Source organism: Diospyros lotus, chromosome 4 (genome assembly GCF_014633365.1).
Source record: "Diospyros lotus cultivar Yz01 chromosome 4, ASM1463336v1, whole genome shotgun sequence".
In the NCBI taxonomy this organism is placed as follows: Eukaryota; Viridiplantae; Streptophyta; class Magnoliopsida; order Ericales; family Ebenaceae; genus Diospyros; species Diospyros lotus.
The window spans coordinates 34,280,816-34,298,024 of NC_068341.1; the positions used below are offsets into that span (position 1 = coordinate 34,280,816).

General features: G+C 37.8%; 3 protein-coding genes and 1 long non-coding RNA gene across 5 annotated transcripts; 3 read left to right on the forward strand and 1 right to left on the reverse strand.

Moving 5' to 3' along the window:
• The first annotated feature begins 1,016 nt into the window (after window positions 1–1,016).
• LOC127800251 (uncharacterized) lies at window positions 1,017–7,168 on the forward strand. Of its 2 annotated transcripts, XM_052334761.1 has the most exons (4): window positions 1,017–1,179; window positions 5,823–6,131; window positions 6,230–6,317; window positions 6,409–7,168. In XM_052334761.1, the coding sequence occupies exons 2-4, from the start codon at window positions 5,923–5,925 to the stop codon at window positions 7,009–7,011; spliced, it is 900 nt and encodes a 299-aa protein (XP_052190721.1). In that variant the 5' UTR covers window positions 1,017–1,179; window positions 5,823–5,922; the 3' UTR covers window positions 7,012–7,168. The 2 variants fall into 2 exon arrangements, with proteins under 2 accessions (XP_052190721.1, XP_052190720.1); XM_052334760.1 differs by lacking the exon at window positions 1,017–1,179 and having other exon boundaries at window positions 3,856–6,131.
• Window positions 3,633–5,051, forward strand: LOC127799797 (uncharacterized). Its single transcript, XM_052334018.1, has one exon. The coding sequence runs from the start codon at window positions 3,633–3,635 to the stop codon at window positions 5,049–5,051; it is 1,419 nt and encodes a 472-aa protein (XP_052189978.1).
• A 12-nt stretch (window positions 7,169–7,180) lies between the features above and the next one.
• Window positions 7,181–8,046, forward strand: LOC127799058 (uncharacterized). The gene is made up of 3 exons (XR_008022528.1): window positions 7,181–7,213; window positions 7,351–7,560; window positions 7,943–8,046. It is a non-coding gene; the product is annotated as an uncharacterized LOC127799058 (long non-coding RNA).
• A 2,389-nt stretch (window positions 8,047–10,435) lies between these two features.
• On the reverse strand, window positions 10,436–11,449 carry LOC127799798 (uncharacterized). Its single transcript, XM_052334019.1, has 3 exons — window positions 11,005–11,449; window positions 10,757–10,833; window positions 10,436–10,675 (listed from the first exon to the last, which is right to left on the reverse strand). Exons 1-3 carry the CDS (start codon window positions 11,447–11,449, stop codon window positions 10,436–10,438), a joined length of 762 nt encoding a protein of 253 aa, XP_052189979.1.
• Between the last annotated feature and the right edge of the window lie 5,760 nt (window positions 11,450–17,209).

Below are 17,209 nucleotides of genomic sequence, written 5' to 3' on the forward strand. Positions count from 1 at the left end.
GATAGTTTCATCTCTAATTTAGAGATAAAATATGTATGAGTGGACAACAAATAATGAACTAATTATTAATAATGAATAAACATCTCTTAAAAAATTAAAATTTTTACTAGTACTCATCATTTACAATAATTAAATAAAAAAACTAATCAATTTAAAATTGTCAATTAATAAAAATAAAATAACAACAAAACTCGTAATACATAGCTAGTTGATGCATGGGCATATGTAATTGTTTCTAAAAATAAATTAGCATCAATATTATTTAGAATATATCAATTTAATAAAAATCATATAATTTAATTATCTAATAATGCTATTTAAACACAGTGTTTGCATATAAATTTCCAATACACCTTCTTTGACATTAACCTCACCATCATCATTTCATTCTTCTCAATTAAATATAGTTTCAATCCGCTCAAGATATAAAGAACAAAATGTTAAGCATTCAAAAAAATGTACCATAATATCAAAAAAATACTAGAAGAAAAATCAATTAATTAATATAAAATTTAACAATGTCCTTTTCCATAAATTGATAAGACTTCTTCCTCCAATTGCAGGATAAGTTACATGCAATTCAGATTCAATAATTTTTTTTATCAATAATCCTTAATATAATTATATATTATGTAAATTCATGAATATAATTATTAAGAAAATATAATTGAGTATTAATTTTTTATTGATAATATAATATATTAAGAAATTATGAACATATTAAAAAGAATACAATATATTAAATTATTTTATTATAATTATTAGATTTATAATATAATTACATTTAAAAAAATATTAATTTGATACAATAATTTAAATTATCATCATAAATTATTATTTTATTTATCATAATCATAAATTATTTTATTTTTTATTAAATAATAAAATATTTCAACTCAAAAAAAAAAAAAAAAAACCCAAAAATGATGGCAGGAGATGCCCCGCCTCTTAGCCAAATCCCCAAATCCCTTGCCTTCATCTCCCCTTCTCATATTCCCTCTCTCAGCCATCTCCCCCTCTCATACTCCTTCTCTCAGCCAGCCTTTTCTAGCCTAACGCTGCCACTGCCTCAACGCCGCCGCCGCCCCCGCCGCCTCTAGCTCCATCACGGCCTTCTCGCAGCCTCTATGCCGTCGCCGCCGTCGCGTCGTTGTTGATTCAACGCCGCTACCGCCTCCAGTAACTTCAGAAACCCATTCCTCTTTTTGTGATTATATTTATTTGGTTTTAGATTCTCTCTATGCTTCTCTGTATTGCTTCTTTTTGATTCTTGAAATCAGTTGTTGGGTTGGAGAGGGTTTTACCCCAAATTTGGGATTTTACCCCAAATTTGGGGTTGGGTTGGAGATGGTCTAAGGGCTTGTTTGAGAGAGCTTTCTATTTTTTTCGATTTTCAGTTTTCTTTTTTAGTCTTTTTGAGTTCATCGTTTTTATTTAGAAAGATGAAAACTTAACATATTGTTTGACAATATTGTGTTTATTTTCAGCTTTGTTACTTTTGTATTTTGCTTTTTTCCCCACCCTAGTAATCAATCAAAGTTTCTTTTTTGTGTTCACAAAATTTTGAAAATGAAAGCAAAAAACTAAAAATAAAAATGCAATCATGCTGACCCTAAGTTTTCCTTATTAATTTGGAATTTGAAAAACACAATTTTTCAAAAAATTTCTCCAAATCATCTCAATCCCATTCTCTAACACAAGTTACACAAAACAATAACATCTTTCTCCTTTTTGAAGGGGGAGTAGCAGACTTACCTCGGTGATATTCATCCCCTAGCTATTAATTTTGTATCTTCCTGTGATTGTTTCTTTCAATCTAATGCTAACTTGAAGAGATACAGAGAAGAACAGATTTAGCTAAGTGAGTGTGATTATGTATATATAATACTATGTACGTGTACTGAGTATATCATATTCCTTGTCCTTTTTAACTTAACCATGAGATGTTATATATTCATTTAGCTAGTTGATGTCCAGAAGGAAAAATTCAGTTGGTATTTCTGAAATTTAAAATCTTTCAAATGCTTAGTCATAATAATGAGAAGGATCTATTCATAATAACTTGAAATCACTATGTATTATCAGTTCTTCTGAACATATTTATTAAGTGCACAAGTTTGCATTGTAGAGTCTTGACCTATTGGATTGCAAAATATTAATACACATGCAAGCGCATGTACACACCTGTGCCCACTCGATAGTATGTGCACTGTGCATGCGTATTATGTACAGATTTATTGACCAATGTCATCATGTTTCTAGTTTGATATTCAGAAATATGAAAAATGTTGCTGCTTTTATTATTTGCATATTTGTGATTTTGGAAGTTAGTTTAAACTCCCCCAGCCAAAGATTACTAGGTGGTAATGAAATCCTTTCTTTGCTAGAGTGGGAAAGATACTTCAAAATTCCCGTCAGTACAACTTTTTAACAAAAGTAAATCAACTTTTAAATATTGATTTTTCTGTTGTTAAAACCCATTTTTCTTGTTGTGTTATGATCTAAGTTCACAGTATATATGTATTTTGTTTGTGTGTATGGGCCTCAATATATGTATTTTGTATCTTTTTTGTGTGGGCTTCAATATATGAATTGCCTTCATCTCACGGTACATATTATGTATTTTTGTATCTCCTTTCCTTTGGCTTCAATATATTTTATGCATGTTATAGTTTTTATGCACTATGTGTTTTTGGTTGAAAGTCCCTTTTTAGTTTTTTTGTGCACTATGTTATAGTTTTTAGATTTATGCATGTTACTGATTTTGCCCTACATGAAATAATTATATATAATATGTGATATATATTATTTTATATATAATTATATATAAAATATTATGTTATTATAAATGTTAATTGTTCAATGTTTTGTTCTTCTTAAATTGATTATAGGTCATAGCAACAATGGCACCATGTGGACGTAATCTAAGGCAAAAAAAAATAAAAAATACAAGGGATAAATGTCTAATCACCAGCTATCACAACTAGCATAAATTGCCAACAAGAATTTAATTTAAATATAGATATCATGAGTTAGAAAAGAGAGACAATAATAAAGAGAGAAACTAATGGTTCTTTTTCCTCTCTTTTACATGTAGATATCATATGTTGCAATGAAAAATGACGAGATGATAAATTGTTTCTTTGCAAGCATTTATATGAAAGGTTGTAAAAAGTTTGTCTTTAAGTGCTTACATTCTTATTCTAACAGCAAGCTAAGAGTGAGGCCGCAGCTGCCTTTGGAAATGATGGTGTTTACGGCAAATTATTATATTAACTGTAAATTAAATATTATTGTTGGTTTATTGTCAAATTAAATATTATTGTTGGTTACGACAATTTATTCTGTTAACTATAGATTAAATATTATTGTTGGTTTATTATTTTTCTCACATTATTGTTAGTTTTAATTTTTTTTTTGTTCATTAATATTAGGATAACTTGATGGATAGAAGTTGGATAAAACTCAAGAATAAATTTTGTGCCGCATACATTGAAGGGGTCCGAGATTTCTTAGATGTTGCAAAATATCATGTTGACTCCATTGGTAGGATTCGATGCCCATGCCAAAACTGTAACAATTGTATCTTGAAAAGTTTAACAGAAGTCAAACAAGATATTTTTCTTTACGGGATGCTGGAAAATTATACTCAATGGATACATCATGGTGAGCCTTTTCAATTAGATAATGTTAATCAATGTGGTGATTCATATGATGGAGGTGATTTTGATGATCAGGATAATGATGTTCAAATGATGTTGAATGACATGCATAGAGGAAACCTTATGGAAGGTAATATAGAGGAAATTTCTAATACCCATGGCACATGTATGTCTAAAAGGGAAGTTGAGAAATTTACTAGACTATTGAATGATGCTGAATGTGAACTTTATCCTGGTTGCAAGAAGTACTCGAAGTTATCTTTTCTTATCAAGATGTTGTATAATAAGGCAATAACTAATTGCAGTAACAAGTCTTTCAGTCTAAATCTAGAGTTGTTCAAGGATGCTCTTCCAGAAGGTGAAACACTTCCAAACTCTTATTATGAGATCAAGAAATTAATGCGTGATCTTAGCCTTAGCTATATGAAGATAGATGCATGTGTGAATAATTGCATATTATATTGGAAGGAGTATGAACATCTTGATCAATGTCCTAATCCAGCTTGTAAAGCTTCTAGATGGAAGTTTGGTAAGGGTAAACGTAAGAAGATTGCTCAAAAGGTGGTTAGATATTTTCCTTTGAAACCTAGACTCCAAAGATTATTCATGTCCAAAGAAATTGCAGAAGAAATGAGATGGCATAGAGTAAAACGTGTTGATGATGATACAATTAGGCACCCAGCTGATGCTAAGGAATGGAAAGATTTTGATAAGTTACATAGTTGGTTTGCTCAAGATCCTCGCAATGTGCGGCTAGGCCTTTCTAGTGATGGATTTAACCCATTTGGCAATATGAGCACTAATTACTCCATGTGGCCAGTTATTTTATTGCCCTATAATTTGCCACCTTGGAAATGTATGAAAGAGCCGTTTATATTTTTATCCATACTTATCCCTGGTAAGGATTCTCTTGGGAATGATATTGATGTATATTTGCAGCCATTAATAGAGGAGTTGAAAGAATTATGGGAAGAGGGAGTTGAAACATATGACGCATATTCTGGTGATAAGTTTCAATTGTATGCTGCATTGTTATGGACCATAAATGATTTTCCTGCATACGGAATGTTATCTGGGTGGAGTACAAAGGGAAAGTTAGCTTGTCCTATTTGCAATAAGTGGACATGCTCGCTTACTTTAAAGAATGGGAAAAAACAATGTTACATGGGTCATCGTAGATACTTGGATAAACAACATCCATGGAGAAAAAGTAAAAGATTTAATGGTAAGGCAGAGTATCAATCAGAACCAGAAGAATTATCTGGAAATGATATATTAAGACAATTTGCTCATGTTCCAGATGTGAGATTTGGAAAGCAATCTAATACAGGAAAACGTAAACGTGCTGAACAAGAGCTAAATTGGACAAAAAAAAAGTATATTTTTTGAATTGCCTTATTGGAAAACATTGAAATTACGACATAATTTGGATGTGATGCACATCGAAAAAAATATATGTGAAAATATTTTGGGAACATTGATGAATATTGATGGAAAGACTAAGGACAATTTTAAGACTCGTATGGATTTGGAAGCAATGGGTATAAGAAAAGAGTTGCATTTGCAACTAGACGGTGACAAGTTCCTAATGCCGCCTGCATGTTACACTTTATCAGTGACAGAAAGGAAAAAGTTTTGTGAATGGTTAAATTCAATTAAATTACCAGATGGATATGCATCAAATCTAGCTCGGTGCGTAAATGTTAATGATGGCAAAATATCGGGTATGAAAAGTCATGATTATCATGTATTCATACAGCGGTTACTTGCAGCTACATCACTTGGTTATTTAAAAAAGGATTTATATATTGTATTGTCCGAGTTGAGTTCTTTCTTTAAGGATCTGTGTTCAAAAACTATGGATAGGGCTATGTTGAAAAAGTTACAAACCGACATCATTTTAATATTATGCAAGCTTGAGATGACATATCCTCCATCATTTTTTGTGATTATGGTACATTTACCAATTCATCTACCACGTGAAATTGAATTAGGTGGACCGGTTCATTATCGATGGATGTACTTTATTGAAAGGTATTGGAACATTATTTCAATTTATTATTGTTAGATGCACTTCATGAACAACAATAAACATGTATATGTGTATTGTTGTCTATGTTATATTATTCGTTATTTTTATTACATTATGGTTGTAAATAGGTATCTCTGTACTTTGAAAGAATTTGTACGCAACAAAGCTCATCCAGAAGGTTCCATCGCTGAAGCATATATTAACAAAGAATGTCTTCATTTTTGTTCAATGTACTTTCGTGGAGTTGAAACTAAGCACAATCAACTGGAGAGGAATTATGATGGACCTCAACTGGAGATAGATAATGGATTTTCAATTTTCACACAAAAGGCAAGAGCTTTAGGAGCCCCTGTGTATCATGTGTTATCCTCATCCGATTTCAAGAAAATTCAGTGGTATATACTTAATAATTGCGAAGAGATAGAATTTTATTTAAAGTAAGTCTATTTTTTTTGTTATAAGATTAATATTAATAGATCATTTATATCAATATTATTGTTTCATTGTAGTATTTTATTTGTTGCTATACATACAGTTTACATAAGGAAGAAGTTCAAAGGCAAAGCTTGATTGATGTGCAAGAAAGACATGAAAATGAATTTCCATCTTGGTTTAAGCAACATGTACGTATGTTGTGTTTTTTTTATTAAGCATTAACTATTAATATTAAAAAAAAAACTTTACATTGGATAATTTGTTTGATTTGTTTTACAGGTGACACACTTAAATATAAATGGCTCCGTTGGATCACAAGATCAATTATATGCATTAGGACTGGGTCCTGATATTCGTGTTGCAAAATATAGTGGTATAATAGTTAATGGAATTAGATTTCACACGATTGAGCGTGATAAGTATCTTCGTACACAAAATAGTGGTATTGTGGTAAAAGGAGAACATAATTCAGAAGAATTTGATTTTTATGGTGTCTTGGTGGATATCATTGAGCTTGAGTATTGCTATGGGAATCGTGTTTTTTTGTTTAAATGTGATTGGTGGAATGTAGGAGATAAAAGAAACGGAATGAAGACGTATGGTCAACTAGTGAGTGTTAATACGAGTCGAAAATGGTATGTTAATGATCCCTATGTACTAGCCACACAAGCAGAACAAGTTTTTTATATTGGTGACATGAAAAATGGAAGCAGTTGGAAAATTGTGCAGAAAGTATGTCCTAGAAATGTATATGATGTTCCAGAAAATGTAGAAGAAGGTGAAAGGTTAATTTTGAATGATGAACCATATCAACAATATGAGATAAATGATGTTATTGAGGTTGAACAAATAGATGCAGAAAATATAGGATCATTACTTTGAGAAGATGTGTTTCCAGATGAAATAGATGCTAGCATTGTTGTTCCAAATAAGAAATTGGTCCAAACAAGAGATGAAACTGATGATAGTTGTAGTGACGAAGAAGATTACAATGAAGAAGATGATACTATTATTGATTATTGTGATGATGATGTTGATGATAAAGAAGATGGTGGTAGCGAAGATGATGAAGATGAAGATGACGGTAAGTTTTAATATCGTGTTACATATTATTTGACAAAATTTTAATTCATAAATTATTAAGATCACAATTATATATGATGTTTATTATTAATTATTATGTATAATCTCACTTATTTTTATTTTTAATTTTTTTTACAGGATAATTTTTCAAGAAGAGATCACAAGATCAATTTATGTTTTGATCATATCTAGTACTGAAGAATAAAAGTTTGCAAAATTGTCGAATGATCATAAGAGGTGGTTTAAGTTTAATGTGTGGATTGCATGACTCGCTAGTTTACAGCTACTGAAGGAGTTTTAATGGATTCGTAGCCAGGCTAACCGATAACGAAGTTGCTAAGCTTTCAGGTGAAAATTTTAAAAACCCAGCATCTTAAGACATATAGATTTATAAAATCAATTCATCAAATTAATTACTCATCGTTACATGTTCTTTTACTTTTTAAAATGCTGATTAGATCAGACTTTCATTGTAAGCTCTAGTTAGATAGTTTAGAGAAGCTGACCATACGTGTTTTTCATTTGTTAGTACTGACATAATTTTCTTGATACTATATAAGGGTTCTCCATTAACAACTTTGACCTCAATGGAACCACATATCTTTTGATTTGGGGAGGAAATCTACAAACTATACCATTGGTTGTTCTGTTTTGATGATGACTGGTATTCCAATCTTGGTTCCTGCTTTCGGTTTGTTTCTTTTCCTTCATGGGGTTTTCTGTTTTACAGCTGATGGGCAGTTGTTCTGTATATGTTCTAATTTAATTAGAAGCAGAAGCAGAAGCACAAGTGGATGTTGGATTTTCGGTCTTCAGCAGTAGCACGGTTCGATTGTGCAGTCGCCAATTATTTAGATGTGCTGTGTGAACTATAGTTGTTAGCTTATTTTCTTGGCAAATTGTATTTTGGTTTACAATGGAGATTTTTTTTACTTTTATATTCAATTGGTGTCTGTTCTGTTTGGTTTGGTTTTGAATTGGGTTGTCCCTGCCTAAATCATTTGGCATGTTGTTTTATCCGTTTGGATTTTTGCTCATGAGTTGGATAGCTTTTTGATCTTCATAGATCATTTGGATATGCCAGTTCATTTTTGATCATTTGGATATGCCAAAAGTGAAGTGACTGTTTAGTGATATTTATTTTCAGTGTGCTTTTGTTAAATTTTATCCAATTTGTGTTGTAATATATGAGAAACAAAATAATGTATAGTTGTAAAAGCAGGGAGACATGTTTGGAAGTCAATACATTATGTTGTAACATAATAGGATTTTATTCTTTAATCATATATTGGGTTTACAAAAGATGGTGTTCTAGAAGACTACATTACTTTATAGCATAGATTTTTATTGTGATCGTTTAACTTTATTGTGAAAATAATAAATTTATGTTCAATATTTATAAATAAAATATTTATCTATTATCATTTCATTATCTAAGATCTTTTTTCCTAACTAGTTTTGTTGGGCAATTAATTAAATTGAGTAAATTAATTTATCATGATATATATTGATTTGACTTATCGTCATTAATTTTAATTCGTCTCATTTGGTTGGATTGTCAATTGATAAATGTGTATGTGATTGCAATTTTTTAATCAATAATCTAACAACAGAATAACATATGCCTAGTTAAAATTCATTTACACTAATGAAACATGATATGAAAAAATTTATAATAAAATATTTAAATTAATCCTTCTTTTTAGGGAGTTGATCAAAATTTTTAAACATTTTTAACTAACAAATGTTGAGATGGATTGATATATGTATATATATATTATGATAAAATATAGTAACTAAAACTATATTTGACAAAATATATTTATCAAGATATTTAATTAATATTGGCCTTATTGTGACAAAATATTATAATAAAATATTTTTGTCACTTCATGTCTTTTATTTTTTTATTGTGATAATATTTTGAAATTTTTTATTTTATCACTAAATTATTATTTTATTATCTCTAATAGGACGTATTTTTATGAAAAAAATTGAATTCATCAAAATTAATATTGGGGCTAAATATTTTATGACAAAATATTATAACAAAATATTTTTGTCACTACATGTCTTTTGTTTTTTTTTATTTTGATAAAATATTTTGAATTTGTTTTGTCACTAGATTATTATTTTTTATGCCTAATATGATGTATTTTTATGAATAAATTAAATTTAATAAAATTATTTTTGTTACAAAAAATTGAATTTCTTGTGACGTACATATTTTTGTCATTTTTTTTTTATAATACTATGTTGTGACAAAGTATTTTTGTTATAAAAATTATTACTTATCGTGACGAAAAAATTTTGTAATTACATCTTATATAATTAAATATTGTGACAAAATTATTTTGTCATATTATGTAAGTTGAATTGGCGCCAAAATTTTGGCGCCAACTTGATGTGACAAAAATTATTTTGTCATTATAAATTATTTACATTACTATATTATGACAAAATATTATGTCAAAATATTGTTTGTCACAACTTTACTTACCTTTTGAATTTTGCATGAGAAAATTCGATTTTGTCACAATTTTGTCACAAAAAGGATATTTTTCGTGACAATTTAATCCATCACAATTATTTTTGTCACAATATCCTAAATTTCCTGTAGTGTCTTTGGGGGTCGTTTCCACTCTCTTTAGCCTTTCTTTCCTTTTAATTTTAGGGGTGGTCCCCTAGGGCCATATTTGGTCCCTTGCTCTTCTTTTTTTTATCTTAGGGGTGGTCCCCTATGACCATATCTAGTCCATTGCTCTTTCTTCGTCCTCGCTATCTTTGATGACGAAAGGACTCAAAGAGTCTCTTTGGAGGTTTTTGAGGTCAGGGGAAAACAGTTCATTCCCCTTCACCTCTTTTTTGTTTTATATTTTGTAGGATAAAAAATCTGCACATGTAAAAAGAAACAAAATGAGATTTTATTGGGAAAAATACGCAGCTCCAAATTCCTTGGGGTAAACCCCTTATTGATAAAATTTTCTTAAATTCTGAATATTCCAAGTATTCTTTATGGGAGTGTCATCCATGGTCTCGAGCCAATATACCCAGGACTGAGGGTCTCGGTAACCCGGTAGGGGCCTTCCCATGTTGGCGACAACTTGTTGGAGTCTCGGGGGTTGCTAACACTTGCTCGTCGAAGGAGCAGATCACCAGGTAGAAAACTTCGAGCTTTCACCCTTCGGTTGTAGTACCTCTCAATCCGCTGATTATAAACCGCCTAGCGGACCCTTGCTTCGTCCCGAAGCTCCTCCACTGTATCTAAGTTATTCCTCAAGCCTTGCTCATTGGACTTTGGGTCAAAATGCTCCACTCTGAAAGTTGGGATCCCGATCTCTACTGGAATAAGGGCTTTTGAGCCGTAGCATAAGCTGAATGGGGTCTCCCCGGTGGACCCCCTCCTCGTGGTCCGATAAGACCAAAGGATGCTCAGTAACTCGTCCACCCACCTTTCGTCTGCCTTGTCCACCCGAGCTTTTAATCAATGGAGCATAGTCCTATTGGCAAGCTCAATCTGTCCGTTAGCTTATGGATGAGCTACCGAGGTGAAATGCTGCTTGATCCCCAACTCCTGACACCATTCCTTGACCGTTCGATCTGTAAACTGGGTCCTATTATCTGAAACAATCACCCATGGGATCCCAAATTGACAAACCACGTTCTTCCATAAAAATTACTTCACTTTTCACGCAGTGATGGAGGCCAGGGGCTCGACCTCTATCCATTTGGAGAAGTAATCTATAGTTGCGATCAAGAATTTTACTTGACCTACGGCAGTCGGGAACGGACCTAGGATGTCAATCCCCCATTGGGCGAAGGGGCATGGCTGAACCAGGTGGGTGAGCATGGCACTAGGAACATGAATCAGGTTAGAAACCCGTTGGCATCTTTCACATTTCTTAACCAACTGCTCTGCATCAGACACCATAGTTAGCCAGTAGTACCCTTGTCGAAAGGCTTTCTGATAGAGAGTCCGAGCTCCTATGTGACTCCCACATATTCCCTCATGGATCTCTCTTAAAACATAGTTAGCTTTGCGTGGCCTCACACACCTCAAGAGTGGTTGGGTGAAGGATCTCTTATACAACTCCTCGTTGATTAGTATAAACTTCTGGGCCCTTCTTTTTAGCTCACGGGCCTCTAAGTCACTTTTTGGTAGCCTGCCATCCTTCAAATAACTGACAAGAGGGTCCATCCAACTTGGTTCTAGGTTGAGACATAACTGCTCCGCCATCTCATTAATGCTTCTCTAGGGTAGTGTCTCGATAAAAATCTGTCTGGAATTGGTTGGGAAAGAAGCCGACGCGATCCGGGACAAAGTGTTTGCTTCCAAATTCTAGGATCGAGGCACATGCTCAATTTTCACAGATTGAAAATGACCCATCAATTCCTGCACGAAAACCAAATATTTGGACATGTGGCCCTCCCTGGCCTTGTATTCTCCCTTCACCTGCTGAACCACAAGGTTAGAATCAGACTGTACGTTGAGATGCCTCGCCCCAAGTTGTGCGGCAAGCCTCAACCTCGCTATGAGGGCCTCGTACTCTGCCTCATTGTTAGATACCCGGAACTCAAAATGTAGAGCGTATAACCAGGACTGGCCCTCCAGGCTCTTAATCATCAACCCAGCTCCTCCGCACCCAGAGTTTGAGCTGCCATCCACTGCCAACATCCATGGTCCTAGGCTGTCCTCTGGAGATCCACCAAGCCCAAATCCTTCGGCGATGAAGTCTTTTAAGGCTTGGGCCTTAATAGCTGAACGAGGCCGGTACTCTTTGTCGAATGCTGCTAACTCCATTGACCACTTCAACATTCTCCCTGAGAGCTCTGGTTTCCCTAGAACCTGCCTTAGAGGCTGGTTAATAATCACAATGATAGAGTTTACCTGGAAGTAGGGTCACAACTTTCTCGCTGAGACGACCAGGGCAAACGTTAATTTCTCCATGGGGAATACCGCGCCTCTGCCACAGACAATCGTTTGCTCATGTAGTATACTGGCCTTTGCCTCTTATTCTTTTCGCGCACCAGTACTGAGCTTACTGTCTCTTCTGTTACGGCTAAGTAGAGGTAGAGCGGCTTGCCCGTCCGTGGCTTGGTGAGGCTAGACATGCCTTGAGCTCATTAAAGGCCTCCTGGCACTTGTCGTCCCAGACAAATTCCTTGGTCCTGGATAGGGCTTTGAAGAAAGGGAGGCCCTTTTCTGCCGATCGCGAGAGGAATCTCCCTAGAGCCGCTATCCTTCCCGTGAGCTGCTGGACCTCCTTAACGTTTTTCGGGGTCGGCATTTCTAGTATCGCTTTAATCTTCTCAGGATTCACCTCGATCCCATGATGATGCATGATGTGCCCGAGGAACTTCCCTACAGAGACACCAAAAGCACACTTAGAGGGATTAAGCTTCAATTGGAATCTGCGCAAGGTTTTGAAACACTCTTCCAGGTTTACCGGATGCTCCTCTGCCAGTAGGTTTTTTACTAGCATGTCATCCACGTAGGCCTCCATGTTGCGTCCTAACTGGTCCTGAAAGAGCCTATTTACAAGCCGTTGGTATGTAGCTCCTGCATTCTTCAAACCAAAAGGCATAACAGTATAACAATAGGTGCCCCGGTCCGTAACGAATGCCTTCTTCTCCTGATCCTCTTTATGTAACGAGATCTGATGATATCCTTGAAAAGCATATAAAAAACTCATAAGGTGGCATCTGGCCGTGCCACCAATTAGGGCATCGATTCGGGGAAGTGGGCAACTATCTTTTGGACAGGCCTTGTTTAGGTCAGTGAAATCAATACATAACCTCAACTTACCTTCTCCCTTAGGGACCAGAACCACATTGGCGAGCCACTCTGGATAATCGACCTCCCGAATATACCGTGCTGCCATAAGTTTTTCCACCTCAGCCTCTATAGCCCTTGCCCTATTTGGGGCAAAATTCCTCTTCTTTTGTATGATGGATTGGTACCCCCGCTTTACTCCCAAATGGTGTGTCATCACTTCCGGGTCTATGCCAGGAATGTCGTGGACCGACTATGCAAAAATATCTACATATTGGCGAAGAAGGGATACAATCTGAGCCCGAAGAGGGTCTTTCAACTGGGTGCTCACCCTGACACATCTATCGAGTCGGTCAGGGTCCAATGGTACCTCTACGAGCTCATCCACCGGCTCAGTAGTCTTCGGGTCCTCTGGGCCCTCCAGCAAAAAACTGACAGTGGCGGGAGGGGAGATTCTGACCTCTCTCCTTTTGGGGTCCTGTCCTCGTCCTGAATCTTCCTAGGGTTCTAACCGCTCCTGCACGATACCCCTAGTAGTGTTGATGGATGCCATGTAGCACTCCCGGGTGGACCTTAGGTCTTATCTGACTTCGCCAATCCCCGCCGTAGTAGGGAACTTAAGCACCATGTGGTAAGTGCTCAGCACGGCCCGTAAAGCATTTATCCCCGATCTCCCCAAGATCATATTGTAGGCCGAGGGGACCTCTGCTACCAAAATGTCTAACATGACCTGGGTGGATCGAGAACCCTTTCCAAGAGTCAACAAGAGCTAAAACATACCGTCCGCATACACCACTTCCCCGTCGAATCCAATCAAAGGGACCTGAGCTGGCTTCAACTGTTCCATCTTGTATCCCATGCCTAAGAAGGCTTGTCGATATAAAACCTCAGATGAGCTCCCTGGGTCCACGAGGATCCGTCGAAGCTCCCATTTTCCCAACTTTGCTGTGATGACCAGCGGATCATTAGAAAGCAGATACCCAGGCAAGTCGTCATCCGTAAAGGAGATAACGTCCCCTGGCCGAGCCCTCTTAACTCCAACGTGTCAATGCAGATCATAACTTTCTCCCGACTCCTTGCCTGGCACCATCCCAGCCGTTAAAGTGTGAAAAATTAAATGTTGTGGAGGACTTCCCTTCCTCTGGCGACTCTCTCTCCTGGGCGAAGTTCTGGTCCTGCGCCTTTCCTAGGATCTACCACATCTACGGGGAGGGCTCCTTGATCTCCGATGTTCGCCCCTTTGCGGCTCAGTATCCTTAGCTATGAACCTCCTTAGGAAACCCCGATTGATGAGCTCTTGAATCTCCTCTCTCAGCTGATGGCACTCCTCCGTGTCATGTCCATAATCTCGATGAAATCGCCAATACTTGTCTTTACTCCTTTTGTTAGCCGGGGCCTTCATAAGTCTCAGTTTTTCAAGTAATCCTTATTCTCAATTATAGCCAGGATCTCTGCTCGAGGAGTATTAAGCAGGGTGAACCTGACCGGACTCCATCGGGGGCCCGACCTTTCCCCCCGTTGGCCTGGTTTATCTTTCGACTTCTGCTCCCTATTCTGACTTTTCTTCTCTTTCTTGTCCGAGTATTCAATTCTCTTAGCCCGCATCACCTTCTCGGCATTAATGTATTTGGTGGCTCAGCTCAGGATCTCCGTGAACGTCTGGGGAGGCCTCTTAACCAGTGACTGGGTAAAATGGCCAGCCCTCAAGGCATTCTGAAAGGCCACCATGGCAATACTCTGATCCAGATTCTCAATACTCAGTGCCTCTATATTAAACCTAGCCACAAAATCTGTTAATGACTCCCCTTGATTCTACTTGAGATTCACAAGGGTCATAGTTGACCTTCGGTGCCTTTAGAGGAGAGCAAAATGCGCCAAGAACTTGTTCCAAAGTTGTCCGAAGTTAGCAATCGACCGGTGTGCCAGGCTTGAATACCAGGCCAGTGCATGTCCTTCCAAAGTGGCCGGGAAGACTCTACACCACATAGCATCAGGTGCCGCCTAGACCATCATGTGAGAGGCGAAGAGATTCAAGTGGTCAGCAGGGTCAGTTGTGCCTCCATATGGCTTGATGGCAGGGATTCGGAGGCGCTCGGATGGAATAATCGTCATAATCTCCCGATTTAATGGCTGATTGGAAACAATATCATGTGGCTCTTCCTCCCTCCGTCTCAACTCTGCAACCTGCCCCTCCAAATGCCGCAAACGCTTTTCTCGCTGAGCCCCTCTGGCTCGGGCATAATCGGGACCAGAGGACTCCTCCTCCTCTAAGCTCGGCCTCCAATACTCGTCACACCTGGAGGGTCCGCTCCGTCTCTCGTCTTGATGGGACTCCCTCCCAGCATGAGGGGATCCATCACCTTGGAATCTAGAGTGGCGGTCTCCTTGGTGCTGACTATCGTGGTTGGAGTGCTCCTCTTGCCTCACCTCTAAAGGCTGTTATTGGGTCAAAAAGGTGTTGAGTAACTCTGTCAAGCATTGGACCTGTCCCTCTAATTGGGCGACACGATCTTGTGATGGCGAGGGATCTGGGGGATAACCCCCTACGGGTCCACTCTCCGGTGGTTGGTGTTGACTATGATCTGAGCTTGGCGGATCTCTAGAGGACAGCCTAGGACCATGGATGTTGGCAGTGGATGGCAGCTCAAACTCTGGGGGTGGTGGAGTTGGGCTGATGATTAAGAGCCCGGAAGGCCAGTCGTGGTTATACGCTCTGCATTTTGAGTTCTAGGTATCTAACAATGAGACAGAGTATGAGGCCCTCATAACGGGGTTGAGGCTCGCCGCACAACTTGGGGCAAGGTATCTTAACGTACAATCTGATTCTAACCTTGTGGTTCAGCAGGTGAAGGGAGAATACGAGGCCAGGGAAGACCACATGTCCAAATATTTAGTTTTCGTGCAGGAATTGATAGGTCATTTTCAATCTGTGAAAATTGAGCATGTGCCTCGATCCTAGAATATGGAAGCAAACACTTGTCCCGGATCGCGTCAGCTTCTTTCCCAACCAATTCTAGACAAATTTTTATCCAGACACTACCCCAGAGAAGCATTGACGAGATGGCGGAGCAGCTATGTCTTGACCTAGAACCAAGTTAGATGGACCCTCTTATCATTTATTTGAAGGATGGCAAGATACCAGAAAGTGACTTAGAGGCCCGTGAGTTAAAAAGGAGGGCCAAGAAGTTTATACTAATCAACGAGGAGTTGTATAAGAGATCCTTCACCCAACCACTCTTGAGGTGTGTGAGGCCACGCGAAGCTAACTATGTTTTAAGAGAGATCCATGAGGGAATATGTGGGAGTCACATAAGAGCCCGGACTTTCTATCAGAAAGCCCTTTGACAAGGGTACTACTGGCCGACTATGGTGTCTGATGCAGAGCAGCTGGTTAAGAATTGTGAAAGATACCAACGGGTCTCTAACCTGATTCATGTTCCTAGTGCCATGCTCACCCACCTGGTTCAACCATGCCCCTTCGCCCAATGGGGGATTGACATCCTAGGTCCGTTCCCGCCTGCTGTAAGTCAAGTAAAATTCTTGATCGCAGCTATAGATTACTTCTCCAAATGGATAGAGGTCGAGCCCCTAACCTCTATCACTGCGCGAAAAGTGAAGCAAATTTTATGGAAGAACGTGGTTTGTCGATTTGGGATCCCACGGGTGATTATTTTAGATAATGTGACCCATTTTATAGATCAAATGGTCAAGGAATGGTGTCAGGAGTTGGGGATCAAGCAGCACTTCACCTCGGTAGCTCATCCACAAGCTAACGGACAGATTGAGCTTGCCAATAGGACTATGCTCCATGGATTAAAAGCTCGGGTGGACAAGGCAGACGGAAGGTGGGTGGATGAGTTACCAAGCATCCTTTGGTCTTATCGGACCACGAGAAGGGGGTCCACCGGGGAGACCCCATTCAGCTTATGCTATGGCTCAGAAGCCATTATTCTGGTAGAGATCGGGATCCCAACTTTCAGAGTGGAGCATTTTGACCCAGAGTCTAATGAGCAAGGCTTGAGGAATAACTTAGATACAGTGGAGGAGCTTCGGGATGAAGCAAGGGTCTGCCAGGCGGTTTATAATCAGGGGATTGAGAGGTATTACAACCGAAGGGTGAAAGCTCAAAGTTTTCTACCTAGCGATCTGGTCCTTCGACGAGCAAGTGTTAGCAACCCCCAAGACTCCAACAAGTTGTCGCCAACATGGGAAGGCCCCTACCGG